This window comes from Puma concolor, chromosome D4, assembly GCF_028749965.1.
Source record: "Puma concolor isolate L17-30 chromosome D4, mPumCon1.1.hap2, whole genome shotgun sequence".
NCBI classification, from domain to species: Eukaryota; Metazoa; Chordata; class Mammalia; order Carnivora; family Felidae; genus Puma; species Puma concolor.
Window position 1 is genome coordinate 77,221,857 of NC_141679.1, and position 27,569 is coordinate 77,249,425.

General features: G+C 46.7%; 1 protein-coding gene across 5 annotated transcripts in view; it reads right to left on the reverse strand.

Moving 5' to 3' along the window:
• Positions 1–27,569, reverse strand: part of ASTN2 (astrotactin 2) — an 881,464-nt gene that overhangs the window by 343,838 nt on the left and 510,057 nt on the right. For all 5 annotated transcript variants that reach the window (XM_086683845.1, XM_086683843.1, XM_086683844.1 and 2 more), the window contains one exon: positions 17,716–17,866. In XM_086683845.1, the coding sequence (XP_086539971.1) occupies positions 17,716–17,866 (151 nt within the window). The remainder of the gene's footprint in view (positions 1–17,715; positions 17,867–27,569) is intronic.

Sequence of the window (27,569 nt, forward strand, 5' to 3'; positions counted from 1 at the left end):
CAGGAGTCCTGTCAAATGTTTATTCAATAACTGTCTAGTAAGGAAAATAAATAGCCTTTGTATAGTTAATCAATAATAGTAAAAGCTGGGGGGCGGCGCCTGGGTGGCTCAGTCGGTTAAGTGTCCGACTTCGGCTCAGGTCATGATCTCATGGTCCGTGAGTTCAAGCCCCACATCAGGCTCTGTGCTGACAGCTCAGAGCCTGGAGCCTGTTTCGGATTCTGTGTCTCCCTCTCTCTCTGACCCTCCCCCATTCATGCTCTGTCTCTCTCTGTCTCAAAAATAAATAAACATTAAAAGACAATTAAAATTACTAAAAAAAAAAATAGTAATAGCTGGGGGCACCTAGGTGGCTCAGTCGGTTAAGCGTCTGACTCTTAGTTTCAGCTCAGGTCATGATCTCACAGTTTGTGAGTTTGAGCCCCATATTGGGCTCTGCACTGGCAGCGTGGAGCCTGCTTGGGATTCTCTCTCTCTCTCTCTCTCTCTCTCTCTCTCTCTCTCCCTGTCCCTCCCTTGTTCGCTCTCTCTCCCTTTCTCTCTCAAAATACATAAACTTAAAAAGTAAGTACTAGCTAACAATAGTTCTCACCATGTGCCAAGTACTATTCTAAATGTGTTAGGGATATTAACTCCTAGTGTTAACGACACCCTGGTGGTAAAGGTACTATTATTCTCGTTTTTCAGAAGAGAAAACTGAGGCACAGACAGCTTCAGTAACTTGTCCGAAGACCTGAGCAAGTAGGCGGCAGGCCGGCCATCAAGTCATGCTATGTTGCCTTTCAGGTGGCTGAGGTTTCTAAAGTCCTTCTCCAAGCATTCTATCATTCCAGCCTCAGGTGACTGCCAGACAGACTCAGCTCCTGGTTGGAAGAAGAGAACCCCACGGTGCAAGACGTAAGGGGCCTTCCTTGGGTCACACAGTGAGCACCTGTAGGGCAGAGCTGAGGTTCAGCAGGCCTGCACCATTCCGAAGCTGCACCTTCCGGGCTAACGGCAAGACTCAGTGAAGGAGTCCTCTGCTACTGAGACGGGGCTCAAGCCCCCTTCCCCTGGGTCAGGCGCTTTGTGGTGCCAGGGTGCTGGGGGGAAGCAGACATGGATCATGCACTCCCTCAATGCCTGGCACGTCATTCCAGCTCCCCAGCTCCTCAGAAAAGGGTATACTGTTATTGTCAGCACTCACAAATGGGAAAGTAAGGCTTGCAAAGGAGAGATGACGTTGCTTCAGGTCAACATTATAGATGCTCCAATTTCTTCTAGTTTTAAGAAGACCCATGTCCCTGTTCTCCCTGTGAGTGGCACAGAGCCAAGAGGATTCTGACAACGTTTGCATGCTACAGACTGATGTGCAGGGCAGCACTGGCAAAAATGGCTTTCCAACATCATCTGAGCACTGACTCCCGAGCCAGGTCCCACACTAAGCACTGAACGCACGCTGACTCGGCCCCTCCTCAAAGCAGCCCTAGGTGGTGGATGCTATTACCCTCACTTACCAGATGGGGAATCTGAGACGCAGCGAGGTTCATGAGCACGCCCAAGGTCACACAGCCAGTAAGTGGCAGACCCAGGAAAGGAGGCCCCAGGGTCTGTTTCCTTAAGCCTTGGGCTAGGCCTCCTCCCATAACAACCACGTAAGGTAGGTCCTATTAGTTTACTCATTTTTTGATATTGGGAGACTAAGACTCAACATGGTTTAAAGCAACCTATGTCAGTATATAGTAAGTGGCAGAGCCAGGATTTGAACCCCGCAGACCCTGATACCAAAGAACTCCTTCTCCCCCACTACTATGCCTACTAGTGAGCTAGAGACCCAGGGGCCAGGCTTCTGTCAGGACAGGCTGAAGACATGGTCTTTTCAATGGCTGCTAGGTTTTGCTGGCTCATTCCCTTCCCCATCCTTTGTAACTAAAAACTCTATTCGCAGCTTGCGGCTGTGTCCTCACACCGCACCTTCTCATCGATCACCCGGACTCTGCGTGAGAAATGATTTTATAAGCTAGTTGGCTTTGAAAAGCATGGAGCAGCAGCCATTGAACATATGCTTCTGTGGGTATATATTTATTCAGCGTATGTTGAGTGTAATTTTGGGCGGTTTGCATATTTTATTTTTTTGTTGTTGCAGAGAGCAATTTAAGAGAACGAAGAAAAAAAAAATCTACCCCTGAATGGAGACAGATGCCATAGATGTTAGACCCTGAGGTTCAGAGTCCAGTGTTTTGGGAATGGTGGGGGTGGGGGGGGGTGAGAGGAAACTCAAGCCAAGAATTAAGGACCAGCAGTGACTGTCTCCCATCCCTGCCACCTACAGCAAGCACTAGCTAGCCAGCCTCACGGCAGGTGCTTCAAGTCTTTATTTTCAAGCCCTCCCCAGCAGCCTATCTGACTCTGCCCCTAGCTGCTATGTACTGAGTACTATAAATATCATCCAGACCCAGGGCTACGTGCACACCACCCACCTAACTCTCCAGGCAATCCCACGTGGAGGTGCTGCTGTGCATATAAGAACATTAATACATCATTACTCAGTGTCATTAACGAGTACAACAGGGATCTGTGCAGCAGGAAGCCTGACCCCAGACCAGTGCTCCCTCAAAGTTCTAGAGCCCTTCAGATTTGGGTTCCGATCCCAAGGCCTCCAATCCCAATGTGACCCCAGATCAGCGATCCATCAAGGTGACGGGAGCCCTTTGGATTTGGGATCTGATCCCAAGGCCGCCAAACCCAACATGAGTGGCACTGCACGCACACTACTCCCCTTCCTGGGTTGGCTTCTACACTCGCAGAATGCGGATGGCGATGCCATTTGGCTGGTGTGCTGTGTGGATTCCAAGATCCAAAGTTACACTTAAAAGCTCAAAAGACATTGGTTCCCTTTCTCTCTCTACCCCCACCCCTTGCCTAAAAGGTTCTCCTCTCACCCGGGATGAACTCAGGATGCAACATTTAAAGATATGCCTTAGAAGAAGCCTGCATGGTTTGGACCAGCTGCGGGGGGACGGGGGGGGATTTCTGCTCGTGTGGGTGCCAAAAACTCAAAGGACAGGAAGAAGCAGGCCTAGGCCCGAGTCTACACCAGAGGGAATCTTTCAGAAAGGAGAAAGTTTACCCTGCATATGTGCTAAAAAGAGGCATCCACGTGTGATTTTGCATGGTGGGATCTGAAATATCAATTTCTGGCTAGGTAAATCGACTGAGCTCTTTGTTAGCCAGGACACAACTCACCCCTGTGACTTTGGAGCCTAGCAGAGGACCCCACCCCAGGAGGGACTTAGGTGATGCATCCTGAATGCAGCTAAAATTTGAATGAAACTGTGGACCAGCTGATAACCACTTTTTGCTTCAACTGAAAGAGAAGATTAGTTTTACCTAGCTTAGTGAAATGTGCTGAAGGCCAGAGAATTCATCACCGAAAAGCAAAAATAAAATAAAACTGTGGTTCTAGGTACATATAAATGGGGAAACTACATGGAAAAGATAAGGGACTTGATTATCATAAAAGTCAGGGCTGTGGCTACTTATAGAGGGGGAGAAAGGGCTAAAACGGGAAATGGAGTCCCAGCAAGTGTGTTAAGAAGGGGCTTCTGGAATGCAGGCTGTAGTCGAAGTTTTGACCTGGGTGGTGAATAGATAGGTATCACATAATTACTACATTTATTTATTTACTTACTTATGAGAGAGAGGGGGGAGGGACAGAAGGGGGAGAAAGAAAAAGATAGCAGGGGAGGGGCAGAAAGAGAGAGAAAATCTTAAGCAGGTTTTACTTTCAGTGTGGAGCCCAACGTAGGGCTCGATTCCATGCCCTTGGGATCATGACCTGAGCAGAAATCAAGAGTCAGATGCTCAATGGACTGAGCCATCCGGGAGCCTTGCATAATTTAATTACTATCGATGAAACTGCATGTGATATTTGACACATTTCTCTCTCTCTCTCTCTCTCTCTCTCTCTCTCTCTATATATATATATATATATATATGTATGTACATATGTATGTATATATGTGTGTGGGTGTGTGTGTGTGTATATATATATATATACATATATATACACACATATGTGTGTGTGTGTATACACACACACACACACACACACACACACACACACACTAATAGAAAGAAAATACAAAAATACCAAATTGTTAGTGGTGATTATTGGAGATGACATGACTGTGGGTGATATTTTTCCTCCTTCTTCTTTCTCTGTATTCTAAATATCCTTACATGTATATATAATGCCTTTATAATTGAAAAAGGGAAAGCAAGTTTACAGCTGAAAATGCCTCATTATCTAAACAAGGCGACAACAAAATCGTGGAGGTTGGTTACAGTGCTGCTGCCTAGAATCCCACCATATGGAGGCCTCCGTCTTCTCCCTAAGGTTTACTGTGTGTGCAAGAACAGCTCTCCTGGGGGAGTGGGGGGAGGAGCACAGGTGCCACTGACTATCATACAGGCTGATCTTCAGTCTTCCCTCTCCAGACCCAAGCACAGCTTCAGCTTGTGGACTGTTGGGGGGAAAGAAGGAGCCCCAGACAAAATTAAGCTCAAATATCAGAATCTGTAAAAAGCATGAGAGGCTCAGCTAAGAACACACAAGTAGAACCATGTTGAGGAATAGGGTCATTTTATTACCTAGGTCTGTACCATCCCCATGACAGTGGGCTTCTAAGATCACTTTTCCTTACAATGACGGCAAGAAAAATTCTTGAAGATCAATGAAAGCCAGAAAAAGATCCCATGCATGATAATATGATTTATAATAAGAAATATGTATATTTTTATCTTCACCCTCATTTCTAGACAGAGTTCTCCAAACCCTTGGAATTTCCTTAAGTGATGAGAGCAAACAAGGTTTCTTAGTGTTTATAACAAGCTCCTTTCAACCACATCTGAACTTACATTAATGAGGTGATTTTTGGAAAGAACCTAATGTTGGGGTCTGCTGGTTGCCAGGGGGAACCAACCAGGTGATTAGAAGGCTGGGACCTTCAGGATCCCATAAGAGGAAGAAGGGGCTGGAAGTTACATCAGTTGCCAGTAGCCGACAATTTAGGCAATTATGCCTATGTAATGAGGCCTCCGTAAAAACCCAAAAGGATGGCGTTTGGAGAGCTTCTGAGATAGTACACACATGGAGGTGAAGAAGGGGCATGCAAGTTCCATGCTTCTTTCCCTGCACCTTGCCCTATGTACCTCCTCACCTGGTTGTTCATCTGTATCCTTTATAATATCCTTTACAATAAACTGGTAAACAGAAGTCAGTGTTTCTCTAGTTTTGTGAGTCACTCAAGCAAATTAATCGAATCCAAAGAGGGCATCATGAGAACCTACCATCTATACCTGGTCAATCAGAAGGACAGGCTTACAAGCTGGACCTGTGACTGGTCTCTGGAATTGGGGGGCAGTCTTATAGATGTGACTCTGTAACTTATGGGATCTGATGCCATCTCCAGGTGCACAGTGTCCAAGTTTAGTTGGATTGTAGGACAGAGTCACTGCCCATTGAGAACTGGAGAACTTCTGGGTCATGTCGAAGAGCAAGCATACATGGGGCCTTGTTTCCTAGCTCACCAAACTCCTCCCTACCCAATAGAAACTGATCCTGGAAAGGGAGGTTACAGAACAGGGTCCTTCTCATGCCTGGCTACTCACACTGGGCTGGGCCAACATCATAAGGTGCAGGGATCATTCTCAGTTTATGGACAATGCAACAGAGGCTCAGAGGCATTCAACAATTTGCCCACAGTCACACAGCTTCCCAGTGATTAGACGGCACATAAACCCAACTCTATATCATAGCCAAGTCTGCTCTTTGCACTGGAAGAATTCTGATGAGCCAGCCCACTGCCCTAGGAATGTCTATGGTGCTACTCAGGTGCTATCTTCTCAGCGAGAAGAAAGGCTAGTGAGTGAGGGGTTTATGAAACCTTCTCACTCTTTGCTACCCCAAGGCTAATAGGTTTCAAGGTCGAGGCTGGTGGTCTTGTGCTTCTCTGCTGTCCCTGGGATAACTTCTCTAGTCTCCAAGAATATCTGGGCTAGCAAAGATGTACAAGGCAGGAATCAGGGAGAAGCTGGAGAATGCAGGGAAAAGGCTAAATTGTCAAATTTGTAATAATGATGATGATGATATAATTTCTGATCCATTTGCCCCAAGATGTGTGATAAAAAGAAAAGGACACTACACTGTGTGGGAGAGAAAATCCTAGCCTGGAGATTAGGACACTTGAGTTCAAGCCAAGTGTAGTTCCTATGCTTTTTGGCCTCAATTTGTTCATCTTTGTCTTTGGTTAAAATCAAGTTAAGAAGCCAGTTGTCTTAAAAAAAAAAAAAAAAGGAAAAGTTTGTATAAAGACATGTGGTTCTGACACAGAAAGTTACCTCAAAGAAACACAACTACTGTATGCTTTTCATGCTTCTATTTTTAAACTTACATATATAAATTCTTATTTAGATTTGCATATGCATTGGGGAAAATTTATAGGAAGATATATAGAGACCCAAGTGAAAGAAAATAAGGACACTGGTTTGTGCTTTTTTCTTTCTACATTTCAGCAGGGGTTTAAATTGGTCTTATTTTAGGGGCTCCTGGGTGACTCAGTCGGTTAAGCATCCGACTCTTGATTTCAGCTCAGGTCATGATCTCACGGTTCAGGAGTTCCAGCCCCACACTGGGTTCAGCATTTGAGATACTCTCTCTCCTTCTTTGTGCTGTCCCTTGCTCACACACACACGTGCACACTCACTCTCTCTCTCAAAAATAAACATTTAAAAATACATAAAAATAATAAAGTTTGTTTTATTTTCTTTTACAGTGAGCACGAGCTACTTAAACAACAACTAAGAAACAAAGAAGACTGAAGATCGGATGGGGAAGACACCTTATAGATGCAACGAGTCTATTACCATAGTTAAGACAAACACAATGATTCCGGATTTTCATTTCAGAGCTAAGAAAAAGGTGTCTAACTACTAGCGTTCCAACGGCCATGGAGTCTGTCACAGGTGCTCAGCATGAGCACTGGGAACTCTGTGGTCACAGTCTCTGACCCGTTCCAGTCTTCAAGGAGACAACAGCCCCGCGACAATAGCCTCCTACCTGCCCGGTCCTCTGCATTTGCGCCCCATCCCACATGCATCTTGCACACATCACCGGGCTCTACTCTCTAACGTACCATTTTTGCTTGATCACTCCCCTCGTCAAGGGGATATTTTGGGTCCAACACCCTAACCTGCCCTTGGACTGCATCATGAAAGAAAACCAGCACCCCTGAAACAGGTGGAGTCCAGAAAGTCAGAGGTGGTGTTGCTCCTTTTTATTTTTAATCCATCCCACACCTTCACCCAAATCATGGAATTTGAAAACTGGCCTTACAAACTATTGAGAATTTATTCTAAAGAAATAACTCAGAACACAAAGAATCCTTCTGCCCAAAGATGATCAGGGCAACACTGTTGACAATAGATTAAAACTGAAGGGACGCCTGGGTGGCTCAGTCGGTTAATCGTCCAACTTTGGCTCAGGTCATGATCTCGCGGTCTGTGGGTTCGAGCCCTGCGTCAGGCTCTGTGCTGACAGCTCAAAGCCTGGAGCCTGCTTCAGATTCTGTCTCCCTCTCTCTCTGTCCCTGTCCCCTGCTTGCACTCTCTTGCTCTCTCTCTCTCAAAAATAAATTTAAAAAATTAAAAATTAAAAAATACAGATTAAAATTGAAAGCATTCAAAATGCCCACCAATCAGGTGAAGTAAGGGATTGAGTAGTCCCCTCTGTGGAGTATTAGGCAACAGGACAAATGATGTTTATGAAGACTTTGCCCTGACTGAGGATGAGGGTTCTACCATTGGGCTGCTTGACTTAAACTCCCTACTCTAGAACTTAGAAGCCGTGTGACCCTGAGTGAGGTACATAAGTTCTCCCATCTGTAAGAAAGGGGCAATGGTGACACCCCTGTCAGACGCTTTGGGACATAGCAATCCCCCAGACAATTTCAGCTCTCATCATCCCTATCATCCGCGCATGAAATATCAGATAATAGCAGGAGCAACCATACTTTGTGTCTACTTAGGGCCGGGTGCTGGCCCATTGTGTGTGCATTATCTCAGTTAGTGCCGATGGCAGCTTTGCTGGATATTATTAGCCCCATTTTACTCAACAGGAACCTGAGACTCAGAGGCCTTAAATACTTTGTCCCAAGGTCACCCAGCTAGTGAGTGACAGAGCAGATTTGGGGCCCAGGTTTCTCTGATGCCAGAAACTGCTCTTAAGCGCTATGCTGACCCCTTGAAGGCAGGGGTGATGGTGGGAGTAAATATATTCTCTCATAAGGGCACCTTTCCAAAGGCGAAAAGCTTTGTGAAGCAGGTGCATGAAACATACAATTAAAATGCCAACGTCTCTCCTGAGATGCTTACAAAAGGGAAGCAAAGGGATGGAGAATTTTTTCCTCCTGTATGTTTGCTTTCCCACCAAACCAGGAGTTAAGCCTCACCCTTCACCTAGTGTTGCCCTTCCCCCTCCCCGCCTCGGGCCCTTCCGATGTTAGAAATCTGCCCTCTGAGAACATGTATCATGAGGTCATAGATTTCAGGAATTGAAAGGAAACTCAGCAATCGGTGGCCCCTCCCCAGGTCGGTCTGAAGCTCCCTCTCCCTTCCCACACGCAGTCCACACAGAAGGTGGCCACCTTCCCCGAAGGGGTTTGTTCCACTCCTGCAGCCAACAGGTGGCAGAACCAGGCAGCGCCCGTTCCCTGCCCCCACCTCTGGGGCTCCTTTCCCCCACGCCATTCTTCCAGGAATCAAAGGGTAAAACCCATCGCTTCAGAAGGGCGAGGGCTGCTCCCTGACTTTAACAGCTAATGACTTCCACACAATAAAACCAGCTTACCAGAAATACCATCAGACCCAGCAAATCTGGGTCCCAAAGAAATAAAATGAGGGGAAAAAACTAGAGAAGGCTTCAAATGTCATGGGAAGAATAAAATATTTAATATCATAAAAGGGTGCTGAGGCTTTATGAGAAAGCCACACATTATAATCCTGAAAACCCTATATCGGACTCCCACCCACCGCCGCCACACCCACCCCAGAAGGGAGGAGGACTATGCTGGGAGTTCACAAAGAAAGGATGGACAGGCACAGCTCCCAAATGAGGGGCGGCTCCCTGCCTTTTCACTCCCCAAAGTTTGATCCTTACGGACAGGCTCAGAGTCAATAGGCAAGTTCTAATCTCGTTCTTTTCTACTCTCCTACCCCTTTCTCCGATACTTATTCTCTTTTATCTTCCTGCAGATCTCCTGGATGCAGAGGAAGAAGAAGACATTTTAGACACTGAAAGAGAAGGGGGAGAAGGGAGTGTCCCCTTCCTTTCACTCCCTGACATTGGGGGACATCTGCTTTATCCCTGGGGAATGATCCTTAGCCTGTGGAAGTTGCCATCTGAGGAGTTAAGAGAACAGGATTTGGAGTTAGATATACCTGGGTTTGAATTTCTGCTCTGCCTTTTTCTGGCTGCTTAGACTTGGGCAAGTTTCTCGTGCTTCCTAAATCCATTCCTTCACGGACAAAGTAGGAGTAACAATAGTGCTCATCTCCTAAGGTTGATGCAAGGACCCAATGTGATGACCTATTTCAAGCATTCGTCCCAGGGCCTGGCACGTAATCAGCACTCAAACTCTCTCTATGTATCTCTATCAGTAATTATTGATAGCACTAATTCGTTTGTCAATAGCATCAACCAAGTCATGCTTTCAATAATACGATCAGTACTAGTATGACTGATGAAGGGGCATATAGAGAATTCTCCATGTATGGACCTGGTTGATCAGAGGGTGCTGTGATGAGGACAAGATATAGGAGATACTCCACCCTTGAAAACAACTATTTCCCTGCCCAAGAGTCTCTGAGTTTTTACAAAGATGTGTTACTCTCTGACTCTGCATATTTGTAAGATTTCTAAGAAGAAAAACGTGGCAAAGCATCATTCCTCCTATTGGACTATGGCAAAAGCCAGCTGGGTTGTAGTATGAATCCAACATACCCCCTGTCACCGGTCTGCTGGGATGGACTAAACCTCAAGAGTCCACTTCTGGGGAGGAGAAACTATGTCTCAGGGGCCAGGCCCTACTGTGGCTCAGCTTCGCATCACCCGTCCAGACGGGCAGAATGCCAGGCCCACAGGCTTGGGCTTCCCCTGGTCAGCAGTGCCTGGGCTGTGCTCCAAAGTGATTTCTCACCCAGCTGATTCTCCGAGGTGCCTTCCCTGCCCTTCGGAAAGGATGAGGGATGGAGAGAAGTAGGCTCTCTCTTTCAGCATCTCATGGCAATCAGGGGTGCCGTGGCCCTTCCTAATATCTGGGAGGCCAGATGGCTTTTTAGGTCAAAATGGAAACACACACACACAAAAGAGAGAAGATTATGGGTGGGTGGTTTCCAGGGGGTGGGGCGGAGTGGGATCCATATGGAATTCAAAGGGAGGGCTGGGGACTGATGCTAGACACACCGCCTAAAAGATACCAACACTCTGCAGGATGGAGCCAGCATGCAAATCCCCATTCCTTCCTCAGTCCTAACTTTCCACAAAGGCCCTGGACTGTCCGGTGCCCACCCTCCTCTCCTCTCCATCTTTCTCTTTTGATGCTTCTACACATACCCTCATTTTCTACCAGGCAGTTCCATTTTTCTCATGGGTCAAGTAGAGATAATTATACAACCTAGATCATAAGCTGAGCAGTCAAAATCATGTCTGCACACAGGTCACTGTGTGGACTATTGCTCTTACATTCCTAGTCTTTTTCTTATTTAAAAAAATTAATGTTTATTTATTTTTGAGAGAAAGAGACACAGAGTATGAGTGGTGGGGCACAGAGAGAGAGAGAGAGACAGACAGACAGACAGACAGAATCTGAAGCAGGCTCCAGGCTCTGAGCTGTCAGCACAGAGCCCAACAGGGGACTCGAACTCATGGATGGTGAGATCATGACCTGAGCCGAAGTCAGACACTTAATCAACTGAGCCACCCAGGCTCCCCTAGGCTTTGTCTTTCTTAAAATGGACCTAACAGTGTCCATCTAGAGGGAGAGTTACAAGCATTAACTGCCATGGACATACGTGAGTTGGCACGCAGTATTAGTGAGCGTCCCTGTCTCCTACCCCAGCCCCCTTCTCTCTGCACTCACATCCACCTTGCGAGATACTTTCATGCAGAGATGAAGTGATTTGTTCAAGACCACACTGCAGTCCTGTTGAAGCCCATCTCGCCTTCTGAGCTACCTTAGAAAACAAGGTGGGGCTCTTTTTCTTGTCTCCCCTGCTCCATTCAGTGTGCTGGATGCAGGACCATTGCTGAATAAATCTTTGGACTGTTGCAGTGGCAAAGGTGATCATAAGGCCACTGCCTAGGCAGGTTCACCTGGGAGGAAGGAGTCTTGGGATCACATCTCGATTCTGTCACTGTTTTCCTACATGAACTTGAGCTATTTCTGCATCTTTCTAGGCTTTTGCTTTTCTTTCTATATAATGGGTACTGGCCTTGTTATATCTCTAGGGTGCCTTCCTACTCTCGGAGCCCTGGTCCATGCGTCCATGCTACAGGAAGAAGGTAGATTAAAGAGAGCCACCCATTCTCTGCTGCTCTCCCCATCGACAGGTGAAGTCCAATTCCCTCTCTATGAATCTACACTGACCTTAATGACCTGTCTGACAAACAGAATGGGGTAGAAATGATGTTCTGGGACTTCTGAGGCTGGGTGCTAAGAAGCCTTGAAGCTTCTGTCTCTGCTCTTGGAACACCTGATCCTGGGATGCTCCCTCTGCAGACTGAGCCTCTGTGGCCTGACGAGCCCTGCCCGATGGAAAGGCGATGGGCAGGCACTCTAGTTGACAGCCCCAGGGCAGAGATGAGGTCCAGCATGGCCAGGCTTGACTGTCTGCTATTCCGGCACCTTCTAAGTAAGTGGAGGGACCCTCATGGAAGAAATCCTCCAACTCTAGATGGCCCCCCTGTCACACATCAGAGACAAATAACCCAGCTGAACCCTTCCCATATTCCTGACTGACAAAACATGAGAAAAACATTGGGAAAATGGAGGTAAGCTGTGAATTGCCATTTCAAAAGGGGCTGAGAGAACAGATTTCCATCCCCAGATTTGTCTGAGGTTGAAGCCGTCAAGAGGATGCTACCTCCGCTGGGAGAACCTGGGCAACACCAAGGAGGAGCCTGAGCAAAATGCTTCAGGGGCAGCAGCCACACAAGGATGGCCAGAGTGTCCTCCACACAATATTATGATAAAGTACCCATGGTTTTCTTTGGTTTTGTCCTCTATCGTGATTAAAATTTCACCATGTTTGTACTGCCACACAGAATAAATGGAACCACAGCTTACTTTTCACAGCTTACTGGGCCTTGCCGACATCATTACGTGTGTCAGATTTATACGATTTCTAATAGATAACAACGTTTTACCCTTCAGCGCACCGAAGGGGAACGCAAGCCTCCCTCCCTTCTCTGATGCTTCATTCACTGTTACTTCCTCCATCTCTGATCAAGCGGTGAGGGTCTCCCTGGAAATAATTGAAAATCGAAATAACAAGATGACTCTTTACGTGGCATCTCCTGGATCACCCTCCGTATTCTCGCCGACAACATTTTTATTCACCCTGCATTAGTTTCTTCTCGCCGCTGCAACAAATTACCACCAACCTGCTGGTTTAAAATAACACAAATGTACTATCTTGCAGTTCCACAGGCTGGAAGGCCAACAAAGTTCTCAGTTGGCTCAAATCACGGTATTGGCAGGGTGGCACGACTTTCTGGAGGCTGTAGGGGTGAATCCATTTCCTTGCCTTTCCCCGTTGTTAGAGACTTCTCCCGGGGTTGTAACTCCTTTCCTCCATCTTCAAAGGTGGCAATGTTACATCGCTCTGAACTTCTGTGCTGGCTCCCCCCCTTCCACACTGAAGGACACTGTGATTACACTGGGCTCGCACTGATAATTCAGGACAATCTCCTTCTTTAAAAGTCAGCTTATTAGCAACCTTAATTCCGTATGTGAATTTAATCTTCACTTTAGTTATGAAAGGTAAAATATTCACAGGCTCCAGACATTAGGATGTAAATTTCCTTGGGGGGCTATAATGCTGCCCACCATATACCAAGTGACCCTTCCCAATCTGGACAACTATATACTTGAAGACCACAGCATCCCAGGGGAATTACCATAGAAGAACCAGAAAACGAAGCCAAATGCATCCGCTTTTTTTTTTTCATTTGTGGGTTCAGAAGTTGAGGTCTAGATAGAAGGTGAAGTAAGATGATAATAATGACAGTAATGGGAAATCTGTGATATGTTAGAGCACTGGCTTCTCCACCCTCCACCTGCCCCCCACCCCAAAGAAGGAAGGATCACTTGAGCATGGGAAGACAGGAATGTTGGAAATGAAACAAGATGGTCTTGAAAATGGTAGAGAATGTCCTTCAAAGAGATCCTGCACTTCATATGCACCAGGCTTGCCCACGAGGTGCTAAAGAGGATGACGAGCTATAGAAGATCAGGTGAATTTGAGGGACTGGAAAGCAAAGAGTGTTCCTGCCTCACTTGCCAGATAGCACCTGGGGGGATGGCCGCACAGTCAAGTGCTCTTCCTTGGCATGACAGCAGCCAATGACAAGTGCCTTCATGGTCGGCCTAAATCAAGAGGTCTTCAGCTGGTTCCTCTCAACACTCATGCCCCCAGTGTGGTCAAGAGGAGTTGCTGTCCTCATGCCCTCAGCAGGGTGGTAAAGCTATCTGATGCACAAAGCCAGCTGGCCTCAAAGGACCTTGTGGTGGGGATGGAGAGAGCAAGGCAGACGATGCCAGGATAAGCCACATGCCTATAAATCACATGGGAACAGGGCGGTGCTGGCACAATACCAGTGACGGACAAGGGCCAGACAAGACAGGAGGCACTAGAACTGTCAGGTAGTCGTCGAGTACAGAACCACCCCTCAGCCCCATGCATGGATGGACATCAGCCCCCTTTGAACTTGTACACTCAGGAAGAGGCGGGAGGCAGAGCACCTGAATTAAACTAGAATTAAGTTTCCACCACCAATGGATGGAGCAGAACAGAAATTAAATTCGGTTACAGAAACATTATAGAAAATTAAATAGGCTGTGCTCCTGAGCTTTCGTGGCCCCAAATATCATATCCACTGCATAAAAACATCAGCGATCCTGGTCTCATCATCTTGCACATAAATGACATTTTGTGAATCCCTAATCATCTCCGGTTATACTCTTTGTCAGACAACCTACAAGTTCAAGAGCTACTGCTTCCTTCTGAAAGATGAAGGAACTGAGGCTAATGAGGTGAACGTAGATTCTAAAGTTCACGGATGACCAAGCCAGGGCTTAAGCCCAATTTGCTTAGCCCAGTCTTCCTTCCAAGCTTCTCCGCTACTATCTCCACTCAGAATCACAGGAAAGCAAGCCAAAATGGTTGTGGCATGAAGAATAATACTTAAAACACATTCTTGGGCCTCTACCTGGCCACCTTGTGGTGATACCTTGGGAAGTCACTCTGCTTCCCGAATGGGCAGGGAACCCGCTGCCCAGGTTTGTTGTGAAGATGAGTTATTGGAGGCAGACATGTCTGGGGAACTCTAAAGTGCTCTAAAAATATAAGGTATTATTACTACTTTTTTTTTTTTTTTTTTTTTTTTTTTTTTACCAAATTGAGTTTCTTAGAAGAGGAGCTGTAAGAAACAGTTTCTCTATGCAGAAATGCCAAAAAGAAATGAGGGAGATTTTCAAGTTCAGTGTAGAAGTGGGTGTCCCCCATGTATTCTGAAGGCACAGAGAAGAGCGTGCCTTACCTCCATTGAGCCCTGGAGTTGCAGCTTTAACATTAGATCCTTAATCTAGAGAGGAAGGTCTTTGACAACCTCATCAAACTGTTGAATTTTCTCTTAACCTCCAGGGAACGAATGTTCTTTCTCTCTCTCTTTTTATTTTTCCAGTTCACGCTGATGAGAGAGGGAAAAGAGACAACTCGTACCTAGACACACACACATGTGTACATCCCTCTGCATTCTGACGTTTCGTTCTTCTGGGACACCTATCTTCAAGGAGAGGGAGTTTAATTAGTTCGGGAAACGGAACTGATGAAAGAAGGAAATAGAGGCAGGCAACTCATGCCTTTCAGAAATATCAGCTTTCTGTTGTGGAGACAACACAGACGATGTGGGACATCCTTTTGATTTGCATGCCCACTGACTGGCTTTAAGACTAGGGCAATTCCTCCTCTCTCTCAGAGGGCCTCAGTTTTCTAATACGCAAAATGGGGGTTGGTTTGCAATACTCTGACGTAGACAGCCGCTGTCACCAACCCCCCTTTCTGTTGCCTGTACCCTACTTTTCCTTGAGAGTCTGTGCCCTTCCCCCAACTCACTACCATGTACTGGAGGTGCAGCTGGCACTTGGCCAAAGTCTCGGGTATGACTGGGTCTGGGATGAGCCCAGTGTTTCCCCTTGACCACAGCAATTGGTACAGTGATGGGCATGAGGATGAAGGTGGCCCAATGAGATGAGATACTGTGACTAGAGCTGGAGGAACTAGGAAAGAGATGTTATTGTCCTACAGGACTTACTGAATGGGGACACTGGCCAGTGAATGACATGGTTCGGAGGAAAGTAGAGTGAAGAGAAGACAGATCCCATGACATTGTTTAAACCCCTTAATCCTACTGTGCCTAGACTTCTGTTAGATCCAATACATTTACTCTTTTTGCCTAAACTAGTTCTGAGTTTCTATCACTTATAATCCCAAGAATTATAATAAAAAAATCTCTAATTGCCCATCCACTTCTGAAGATCTGCTGATCTTTGAGTCTAAAATGTAGTTTAATTGCATTGTCTCAATCTCTAGAAGCTTCTTCTTTGTATTGGGCTCCCAGCCACTGTCTATTTCCCTAGCTGTGGTGCAGGAACATTAAGAGTGGAATGTGTATTCTATTTCCTGTGGTCTCTAGTCCAAAGCAGGAATTCACATCCCTGGCCCCGTTCCTCCCTCCATCCCTTCTTTTTTTCATCCTTATTTACACAGACAGTTGGGGTGTAAGTTGAATCGACAGATTCCTGGGTTCTCTCTCAGTTCACTGGGCAGGATAACCTTGAAAAAAGGCAGTTTGTGCTATAAATGATTACAGAGGATATAGCAGATGTAACAGGTACATGACAACAGTGATGATCCTTAGAACAGAGTGGTCACTTTGCCAAGATGGGGAAGGAAAAGAAGACAAATCTGGAAAGAGATCTACTTGTTTGCTACACTGGCTGGGTGGTTGGGGGAAGGACCTTAGGCAAAAGGATGGCGGGAGCAAAGGCTCGGAGTCATTAAATAGGCAAGTATGTTCAGACAATTACATCGAATTCATTCCACTGGCCTTAGTGTAAAATGAAGCAAAAGGTTGGAGAGGTTGGAAAGGGCCATATCAAGAAAGCACCGAATGCCAGGTGAAGAAGCTCAGCTTGTAGGGTGACGTTTCTCAAATGGGTTTCCGTGACACCACTGCCTCCCCATACATACAACACTCATTAAATTGTTACAATTTTACACTCCTGGGCCCTAACCCCTCTATCGAATCAAAATTACTGGTGTGGGACCCTGAAACCTGCATTTTAAGGATTTTTTAAATTAATTTTTAAAACATTTATTTTGAGCGGGGAGGTGGGGTAGAGAGAGAGGGGAGAGAGAATCCCATGCTCGATGTGGGGCTCGATCTCACAAACTGTGTGATCATGACCTGAGCCGAAACCAAGAGTCGGAGGTTTAACTGACTAAGCCACCAGGTGCTCCTGGAACCTGCATTTTAAACAAGCCCCCCTAGGTCATTCCTATGAAACAAACCAGCCAATCTGGGAGCCTCTTCTGTAGGCAACAAAGATCCTCACATACCTTTTTCTGTGTCCTTCTCCCATGCCAGATACTAGAGTTCTATGCAACCAAGTCTGCCATCCTTCTCCATGCCTTTGCTTTAGCCATCCCCACTCTTTTCTTTGTTAAGTTTATTTTATTTTGAGAGAGAGAGAGAAATAAAGAGAGAGCTTGGGAGGGGCAGAGAGAGAGAGAGAGAGAGAGAGAGAGAATCCCAAGCAGGCTTCTCACTGTCAGCCCAGGGCTGCACGTGGGGTTTGAACCCATGAACCATGAGATCATAACCTGAACTGAAACCAGATGCAGATGCTTAACCAACTGAGACACCCAGGCACCCTGCCCACTCTTTTCCTAATGGAAGGTGACTCATCTTTTGAAGCCAGTTCACCACTAACTTCCCCACTTTCTACCAACTTTAAAATCTCAGCTGACACGTTTTCTTCTAGACATCTCATTGACATGGACCCATTGTGTTCACAGAGATAAGACATGCCCTATCTCACTCCCAAATGGACAGTAACCTACCTGAGGCCAGGAGCTCTTAAGGATGTATTGCATATTGGGCCCTAAAGTGCTGCTATTTCATTCTTCCAACACTTCTACAAGGTAGGTTTAATTACCCATTTTACAGATGAGGAAACCAAGGAAGCCTGATGTGCCAAAGAGGACATAGAGGTAGGAGCTATGAGTAGTGTGATTCTCCTTCACAAGCCACACCCCCCCCTCACAGGGAGGGGCCTCCAGAGAGCAGTCTTAGCACCTGGGCCAGAACCATGTTCATGGGCCAAGGGCACTTACCACACATCCTGAGGAGTCCACCTGGCGGTCAGACACGCACTTGAAGTTTCGAGTACAGCCCCCATTGTTCCGAGAGCAGTCACGAACTGGCCCAAAGGAGGACAGCAGGTCGTTGATGGTTTCGAAGTATGTGGACAGCATCGCTTCCTCCCTTGGAGACAAAGGGGATGGTTAAACCCCAGAGACATGTGTATCATTAGATTAAAAAAATTAAATATGCATTCATCACATTTAAGATCGTCATTCACGATACTTGTAACCAAGAAAATGATACCAATCCATATTTGAGAAAAAACTAATAAGAAAAAAAAATTAACAGGTATGCCATCATATGACACAATGTTTGTCTACTTGCGATCAAGGGGAATATATTTGGGACGCTGCATTCTTTATTCCATCAATCCCCATAATTTGGGAAGGCAGGCATGAGATTTCCATTTTACGAATAAGCGGACTAGGGCTCAGAAAGTTGAATGTCCTGCTGAAGTCCACCCAGCTTGTAACGTGGCAGAATTGAAGTTTGTGCCAAGTTCCAGCTGAGTCCAAAGATCAAGCTCCTCCCACTATACAACTCTTAACTTACATTACATATGTTTCTACAGATTCCAGACCTCCCCATAGCAACTCTGCAAAATGGGTGTCTTCCTAATATTCCTACTTTTGATATAAATTGAAATTATACAAGGTATCGGACTTACCCCAAAATACCAGCCAATAAATACCAGGGCCAAGGCACAAACACAGGACTGTTTGACTCTAGAACCCCAGAACTGTGCTCTTCATGCTATCGCATAAAAGTGACACCATAGGACAGCTGTTGGAAAGGTCACGGGATTCTAGGAAAATGCATCATTCCTCCCAAATGAAGTTTCCAAGGGAAAACACTGGACTAGGTACCATAATTTGTGGATCTACCAAATTTTTTTTTTTTAATTTTTTTTCAACGTTTATTTATTTTTGGGACAGAGAGAGAGACAGAGCATGAACGGGCGAGGGGCAGAGAGAGAGGGAGACACAGAATCGGAAACAGGCTCCAGGCTCTGAGCCATCAGCCCAGAGCCCGACGCAGGGCTCGAACTCACGGACCGTGAGATCGTGACCTGGCTGAAGTCGGACGCTTAACCGACTGCGCCACCCAGGCGCCCCTCTACCAAAATTTTATTAGAGGATATACAAAATGTTATTAGAGGATAGTTTCTGGATGCTATTTTCTGGCAAAAGAGCCCCAAATAAGGATATCCTAGCACTGGAGCATCTGTGATGCCCACAGGTGCATGAGATACTAAAGGGACACCATGGACAGTGTGAAGAAGTACACATTATCCCATGATGTAAGGCTCAAGGAATCCAGAAATGTGAAGGAAGGGAGATGCCCATGGACCATCCTTCATCCTTCTACCACTGTTTTCCTCCATAGGCCTGGAGTTCTAGGTTTTGGTGTCCTAGCTTATTTTCTGTCTCCGGTATGATCCCTTTTTGTGCCATCTTCCGTACTGACTGCCAGAGAACTTGATAAATTCCAGCTCTAAATTAGAAACCTCATTGATTAATAATAGTTCTCCATTACTTACAGAAGAAAATCTAAATTAGTTTCCTTGGCATTCAAGGTCCTTCATAATTTGGTTCTGCCTACCTGTCCAGCTCCATTTACCTTGTCCTCATATTCTCTATTGGTGAGCCACAGGTCTCATTCCCTAAACACATAATCTTAGGTTAGGTTCTCTGAAAACAGACTCTGAAACAGTTGCATACAGCAGGTTTACCAAGGATCCCTCTGACATACTCTTAGAAAAGTAAGCAAGACAGGACTGGACAAGGGAGACGCTGACCTGCCATGTGGTTAATGTATGTAGATCTAAAGCCTCACCTTGTCCTTAGGGGAGCTCTGGAGCTGGGTGGTCCTTTAAGGATTTCCTGATTAGAGGCAAGGGACCAGCCCTCTGCAACACCCTGTTGGCCAGTCACTGGCCAAAGGCTGTCATCTGGTATCCTTGCACAAGGCAGAGGGCAATGACCAGTGAGGAACACAGCTGTGTGGGTCATGAGCCACGGTCCAGGGGATGGGCAGATCAGCCCTGAAGAAGGGATCTGAGTATAGTATGCACCTTCACCTCTCTGAATCTTTAATCATGCTCTTGGGTCTAGGATGCTCATCTCTAACTTTTCTCCTTGACAAAATCCTAAGAATCCTTCAAAACACTTCAAATCCATCCACCCATCCATACATTCATGTATTGCATGTGCTTACTGAGTGCTTACTACATAGCAGGCACTATTCTAGGTACTGCAGATGCATAAGTGACACATGACAGAGGCCTTCCCTCCACAGAGCTTGCTATGACCTCCTTTGGGAAACCCTCTCTATTTCGCCCAACCAGAATTAATTTCTTGTCCCTCTGAGTACATTGTTTAAATCTATTATCTCATTGATCTTAATCATTGGCTCTATGGTTTCCCAGAGAGACCTTAAGCTTTTTGAGCAAATGGCTCAAGAGTAACTCATCCCCCTCTGGCCCTCAGCACAAGGCCTGGCAAAAAAAACCTGTGATAAGCAAATGTTTTTCAGATAAGACAAAGAAAACATTGGAAGGCTTGGATGCAGATTCCACCTATCATTGGTTTCACCAAGGGTCTCTCCAACAGGACACTCCCCTGTCCATCCCCAAGTCTCGGATCCCCTCCCAAGTCTTTCATGATCAAGTCTTTAGTATAGGGACAACAGAGAAGATGGCAGGAGAGCTGCCAGACTATCCCTCACTTCCCAACTTTACACAGAATGAGGTCAGGGTGGCAGGTGAATGGGGGAAGAGAATGAACCGCTCCTGAACTGAGGCTCTTGATAGACTTGCCATTTGGGAATCATGGAAAGAGCTGAGGATCCTGTGAAGACATTAAGGCTATTAAAATATGAATGACCTTAGAGGAAGAAGAAGTGAGAAGTAAAAAGAGGGGATAAAGACAGAGGGAGAGACAGGCTGAGAAAGTGTGAGACCACATAAAGAGATACACATGTAGAACATTGCTAGAAAGAAAGAACTGGATGGATGGACAGGATGGATGGATGGATGGATGGATGGATGGATGGATGGATGGATAGATGGGTAGGATGAAGGAAAGAGAGGCAGGAAAGAGGGATGAAGGAAGGAAGGACAGACAGAGAGACGGAGACACCCAGAGGAGTGTCATATAGAGAGACTAAAAAAGAGGAAGATGAAGGCAGAGAAAGTATGTGAAAAGAGAGACAGAAATGAAGAGCTAGATTAGGGAGAAACCGGAGTAAGAAACACCAAGATTTTAAAGGAGAAAACATTAAGGTAAACAAAACAGGGACACTGTGTATGGAGCAGGGGGTGGGGAGGGGAAGGGACGGGGAGGGGTGCAGGAGATGGGCACTGGGACCTGGAAGGAGACAGGCTCAGAAAGAGAATGGAAGAAGAAAAAGACCCTGTGTAAATGGAAGAGAACACACACAGGGACCCAGAGAGCAGTCAGAGAATGACAAAGAAAAACAAAGGAGAAAAGAGAAAAACAAGCAAAAAATGTCACCTTGCAGTGGAACCTGGAGACAGCTCAGGCTGTACAAATAAGGAGGCTGTTAGCTTTTGAAAGGATTGATTCTGCATAAACATCAGTTACATGAGGAGAACATTATTTAAAACACAAAGACCTGACACTGGGGCTGTTACTGAGTCTAGCAGTGATTGTGTCAGGCTACAGAAATGAAGAATCATCCTGCACAAGTGAGAGAAGTTGCTCGAGGCAGACTCTGACATTTTCTTAACTCCAGACTTAATCCCTCATCCCAGCTGCTGAGTCTGGGACTTGGGGTCTGTGGGAGCTTAAAGCTGCCCCAGTAGCCGAGCGCAAAGGATCAAGGGACTAGCGCTGCAGGTGGAGGTGGGCTGGGGTGACAGAGAGATCTGGGTGAGTCACAGCTTTGCCAGAAATTGCCATCAGCACTAACATCTTCATCATCTGTAACTTCCTGAACACCTGCTGTGCATGGAGGGCCATGCTAGGTTCCTTCACTGTGCCCTCTCCTTTGATTTTCACCGTTGTCCTATGACACACATTTTTAATCCTACCACGCAGCTGGAGAGACTAGGTCTTGGGGGGTCTCGTCACTAGCCCTTGTCCACGAGGTGGAGAGGCCGGGGTATGCACCCAAGTGTGCCTGATGTCAGGTCCTGAGCTTCCTCCCATGCCATAGTTGTGCTGGGCCAACTTGCTCTGGGCCCTCGGGATAAGTCAGAGCTCTCACAACAGGAAAGCCCATAGAAACCTGCGTCCAATCTCTGTGTCTTTGAGGAGGAAGAACCAGAAGGGTAGAACGTATACAACCTCTGCATATTTCCCAGCACTGCCTCCTGGCCTGTGTACCTGCCACAGTAGCCTCTATCCGTCTTGGAATAAGACGGGGCAACGTGTGTACTCATTTCCTAGAGGTGCGTAACCAGTTCCATAGACCAGATGACTGAAAACAGCAGCAACTTACTCTCTCCAACTTCTGGAGGTTGGGAGTTCAAACTCAAGGTGTCAGCAGAGCTATGCTTCCTCTGTAGACCCTAGGGGAGAATCCTTCCTGGTCTCTTCAGAGCTTCCCATGGCTCCTGGCAACCCTTGGCATCTCTTGGCTTATAGCCACATCAGTCTAACCTCTGCTTCCACCCTCACATGGCCCTCTTCCTGCATCAGTGTCTTTTCCTCTTCTTACAGTGACACCCTCCATTGGATTCAGCACCTACCCAAATCCATTATGTCCTTATCTCAATTATATTGGCAAAGACCTTATTTCCAAATGAGGTCATGTTCTGAGGATCCAGGTGGACATGAATTGGGGGGGGGGCATGACTCAACCCACTATTCACAGCTCACAGGAAAGCCCTCAGGCTTACACAGTAGGACAGAGCCAGGACTAGAACCCTCTACTCCTTGGCTCTTTCTCCAGTGCTCCTAACATCACATCAGCCCTTCCAGCTCCAGACTCTGCATGTTACACGATGGTATTTACAAGGCCTATAAAGTCTCAGAAAAAGAACCATGATGAAACCACTTCTTCCTCATTGGAGAGGAGAAAAGACCAACTTTCATTAAGTACCTAACATCCCAGGCAGAACAGGGGTCAGCAAGCTTTTCTTTATAGGAATCCATAGTAAATACCTTTGGCTTTGTAAGCTTTACAGTCTCTGATCTAACTACTCAAAGCTGCTTTTGTAATGCACAAGCAACCATAGAAAATATGCAATGGCCATATGCAAAATGCAATGAATTAGCATCGATATGCTTCACTAAAACTATATGCACAAAAAAAACCATGGCAGGCTGGATTGCTATATCCTTTTTGATTTTTTTTTTTTTAATGGGAAAACACTCAGGTCAGGGTTGGAGTTAGGATTTGAAGCCAGGTATGCCCAACTCCGGAACACACATTCTTTCTCCTACATGAAGTTTCATCTGTGCCTCAGTATTCTCATCTGTAAAGTGGAAACAGTATGTTTCTAGCTTCCAACCACATAAGGTCGCTGTAAGAACACAATGACATGATATGCACAGAAGCCCAGTGCAAACTGATTCATAATCCATTCATTAAGAAATATCTGGGCACCCACTGTGGGTCAGGTGCTGAGCTGATCATTACTAAGGCTCTCCTTTGGCCTCTCCATGCCTCTGTTCCTGTGCCTGCCAGGTCTGGACACTGTCCAAGTTGTTTCCAAGCTACTCTCCAGCTTACGCATCCCAATTCTTCCTGATACTGCTGGTTTCAAAACTGAGTCAACCAGGGGAGCCCGGTGGCTCAATCGGTTGAGCATCCAATTTCGGCTCAGGTCATGATCTCATGGCTCATGAGTCCAAGCATCGGCATCTGGAGCTTGCTTCAGATCCTGTGTCTTCTTCTCTCTTTGGCCTTCCCCTGCTCATACTCTGTCTCTCTCTCTCAGCGTTAAATAAAACATCAAAAAAACTGAGTCAACCAGACACCCCATCTCCCCCAGGCTGAGTGAGGCTGCCATCCCTGCACTGATTGCTCAAGTGCAAATGCATCACCTGGGCTCCATTCGGCTGAGTCAGCGGAGCCCCGCACAGGGTGAGCATCAGGCAAGGCAGCTGGGAACAGATGCTGACGTGGCCTGCTGTTAATAAACACCTGGAGACGTCTGTGTCACTCACAGAGAGGTGTGAATGGATGACTCAGGGCCCAGACAGTGACAAGACCCCAGGGGGCAGACTGATCATTCTCTAATATCAACGGGCAGACTTGTTCCTGAGAATCCATAGAGGGAGGAACCTAAGACAGGCTTCTCAGCTCCAGAAGCGTGAGCAGCAGTGTAGACGAGTAGATCTGTAGCAGCTTTGACTCCTGGCTTCACTCACTATGAGATGTTGGGCAAGTCCCTTACACTCTGAGTCTCTACTTTCTCATCTGAAAAATGGGCATATGAGCACGTAGGCGGCAGACTTGGCATGAGCAATAAACCAGACAATATATGCAAAATGTTCCCCACACAGAAAGTGCCCAAAGGCTGGTGGTAATTGGTACGCTCAAAGTTGCACTTGAGAGTGTAAGGAGTCCAATGCAGGAGAAGGCAAGGACCGAGAACCACATATTGCCCGTTTACTCATTCAAGTTTTTCATGGATGCCGAATCTGTCCTGGGCTCTGCGCTGGTTCCTGGAGCACACGGCAATAGGTGTGACATAGCATATGCTAAGGAGGTAGAAAAACACACCACAAAAGTTAACCTAACAATATAACTAACTGGGGCCACAGGTTCATAAAGAGGCCCCCTTCAGCCAGACCCTGGAAGTGTGGGTCAGACAAGGCTTTTTAGAGGAGGCAGTACTGAACCTGAAACATAAAGGATGAGCAGGAATTAGGCAAAGGAAGAAGATAAAAGTATTCCAGGCAGATGGAACAGAATAAGTTAAGGCCTAGAGGCAAGGAAACTTTAATCGAAGCAATGAAGCAGGAGGGCTGGGAGGAAGTAGGGTGTGGCAAATGATGGGCCAGGAGGCAGGCTAGGCAAGGTTCTGTGTGCCAGGCCCTGGCAATTCTGGACTTCGCCCTGGGACCTATGAGGTGGCCACCAAAGGGTTTCAGGCAGAGCCTACTTTTACTTAGACTAGTAACATAGGTTGGTATTTGATAAAAATCATTATGGCAATGAAAACAACAACAATAGTTAATGTTTACTGGGCATTCATAATATGCCCTAAAGTGTACCAAGCAATGATTGTGTCGACCTACTTAATCCTCATTAAAAAACAAAAAAACAGGGGCGCCTGGGTGGCTCAGTCGGTTAAGCGTCCGACTTCGGCTCAGGTCATGATCTCGTGGTCCGCGAGTTCGAGCCCCGTGGCGGGCTCTGTTCTGACAGCTCAGAGCCTGGAGCCTGCTTCGGATTCTGTGTCTCCCTCTCTCTCTCTGCTCCTCCCCAGTTCATGCTCTGTCTCTCTCTGTCTCAAAAATAGATAAACATTAAAAAACAAAACAAAAGAAAACAATGATGTAAATGATATGGTCATCCCCATTTTGTAGAAGAAGAAAGTGAGGCACCATTTTGAGGATGAAGGCTGTTCTGAGACCAGCCAAAGACAATGTAGGAACAGCCTCAGGGCAGTGGCTGGCATACGGCAAGTGCTTTATAAAGATTAGTTATAAAAGGGTTCCAGGCAGAGGTGAGCTGACACAGGCCACAAGGAGGCAGATTTGGGCTTTTGTAAAATCGGAGTTATTGAGCAATGGGAAGGAACAAGGTCTTACAAGGTCCTGCCGCGGGCCAATGTAGGAACGCAGACTGAGGAGGGATGGCCATGTTCTGGGCTGGTGGTGGGGGACCGTCAAGACTCCAGGGAGATCTGCACAATCTCATGGTGGTGGGAACAACAACCATGGCTAATATCTATTGAGAACTCAAGACACGAGAGCTCTGACTTCACATGGTTCATCTCATCACTTCTTGCCATAGCCCTGTGGGGTGGTGCTATTCGTACGCCCCTTCTGTCGACTAAGAGAGGAACGCACACACTCACATGCACAACCTGGCACTGGCAGAGCTGGGGGCTTGTCCTGTGTCACACAGTGAGTCAGAGTGGCAGAGCCGGGGCTCTGCCCTGGTGGGTCTGACTCTGAGGCAGAGAACAGTGTCCTGTTTTCCTCCTTAAGATCCTTCCCAGCTGGAGATTCTGGGGCTGGTGTTACAGCTGATGCTCATCACTCCCCTTCCTCTAGCAATTACGGTTCGCAGTAATTTAGGTCAAGAATATGTATTGCTGTGCAGAGTGGTCTCAAAGCTTCCTGCGTGTGTCTGTGCCTTTGAGTAGCTCACGAGCTTCCTGCACGCGGAGATCCTTCCTCACGTCCCTCAGTGTGTTGGCTGTGCCTCAGCTGTTCAATGAATAAGCACAGGAGGTGGAGGAAGGGGAGGGACAAAGGGGGCCCATCAGCTGTGTGGTCTTGGGGACAAAGAGAAAACGATTGTGAGTGTCCACTGCCCATCTGTGAAATGGGGACAGTAACATTCAGCTCACAGGGTTGTGTGGTCAGGACTCGATGAGATAAAAGATGTCAAAGCCCCTCGATGAGATAAAAGATGTCAAAGCCCCTCATCTCTGCCAGGCTCAAACAGGGACCTCAACAGGGGGCTGTTGTGTTTTGGAAATGCATTTGTTCATTTCACAAATATTTACCCAGTACTCACTGCTGGGGGTGGGGGGAGCTGCAGGTTCTGTAGGAAGAAAAGAGCAAACAGGACAGGCTTTGTTCTCTTGGAACGTACTGTTTAGTTACCCAGTCACCCAGCAAGTCCTATCTATGCCTACAACCAAATCTGGGCCTATGTCTGTGTCTGGATGTCGTATGTCTACGTCTATAATTACAAACGATGATAGATGCTTAAAAAATACGGGGTACTGTGAGAGCATATGGCAGGGGCGGCCAATCTACTCTAGGGAGCTGAGGATGGGAGTTGGGTGTTTCCCCAGAGAAGTGGGGGAAGTGGATTTCCCCAGAGTATCAGGCCCTGAAGCCAAACCAGCCTGAGGCGTTCTGTCACACGAGGACACTCCTAATGTGTGACACCCCCCACACCCCTCCACGCACAATGACCATCTGATCTTTGAGACCATCATTCCTTGGCAAAAAGCCATCACCTCCTTCTAACTGCTCGGTCATAGGAATTCTTCTCCTCACCCCACCCCCCTTTCTCCTGCCCCTGTGAGTCCCATCATCATATTAAAAAGGAACCATTATTAAAAAGGTTCAGTGACAAATGCTGAGGCTTGAGGATTATTTATTTATGAAATACCCACATGAAGTCATTGAGAGCTTCTAGCAGCTCTCATCTCAGAGAGAAGCTCATTAAGACGGGCCCAGGGGTGGGAGGGCACGGCGTTCTCAGAAGCAACTGCTCAGAACGCCCAGCCGGGAGAGTGCCTGTTGCCCAGAGAGGGCGGAAGACACTCGTGCCCTGGGATGGCAGTGGGGGCTGCCTGGAGGCAGCAGAGCTCACCATTAGAGAGCAAATGGGGTTGTGTCCTCTAACATAAAGAGCATGAGCTGGCGGTTCCAGGCATGGGATCTGGGTTCAGCTTTGCCTCACTCTGCTGTGTGTCCCCCCCGTGACTTTCTATCCTCCTTGAGCCCCTCAGGTGCCACATTTCTATGACGATTGTGTGATCTCGTGGGGTCCTTCTAGCTCAGATTTCTAATAACATGATGTGGCTTCCCAAAAAAGATAGGGTGGAAATGTTAAGAGTGAAATAGTGAGTAGAGACAGTACCTGTTGTTTCCATTCTATTGCTCATTGCCGTTGTTTTGCACCTAAGGAAATCAAGGGGCTTATACAATTAGCAGGG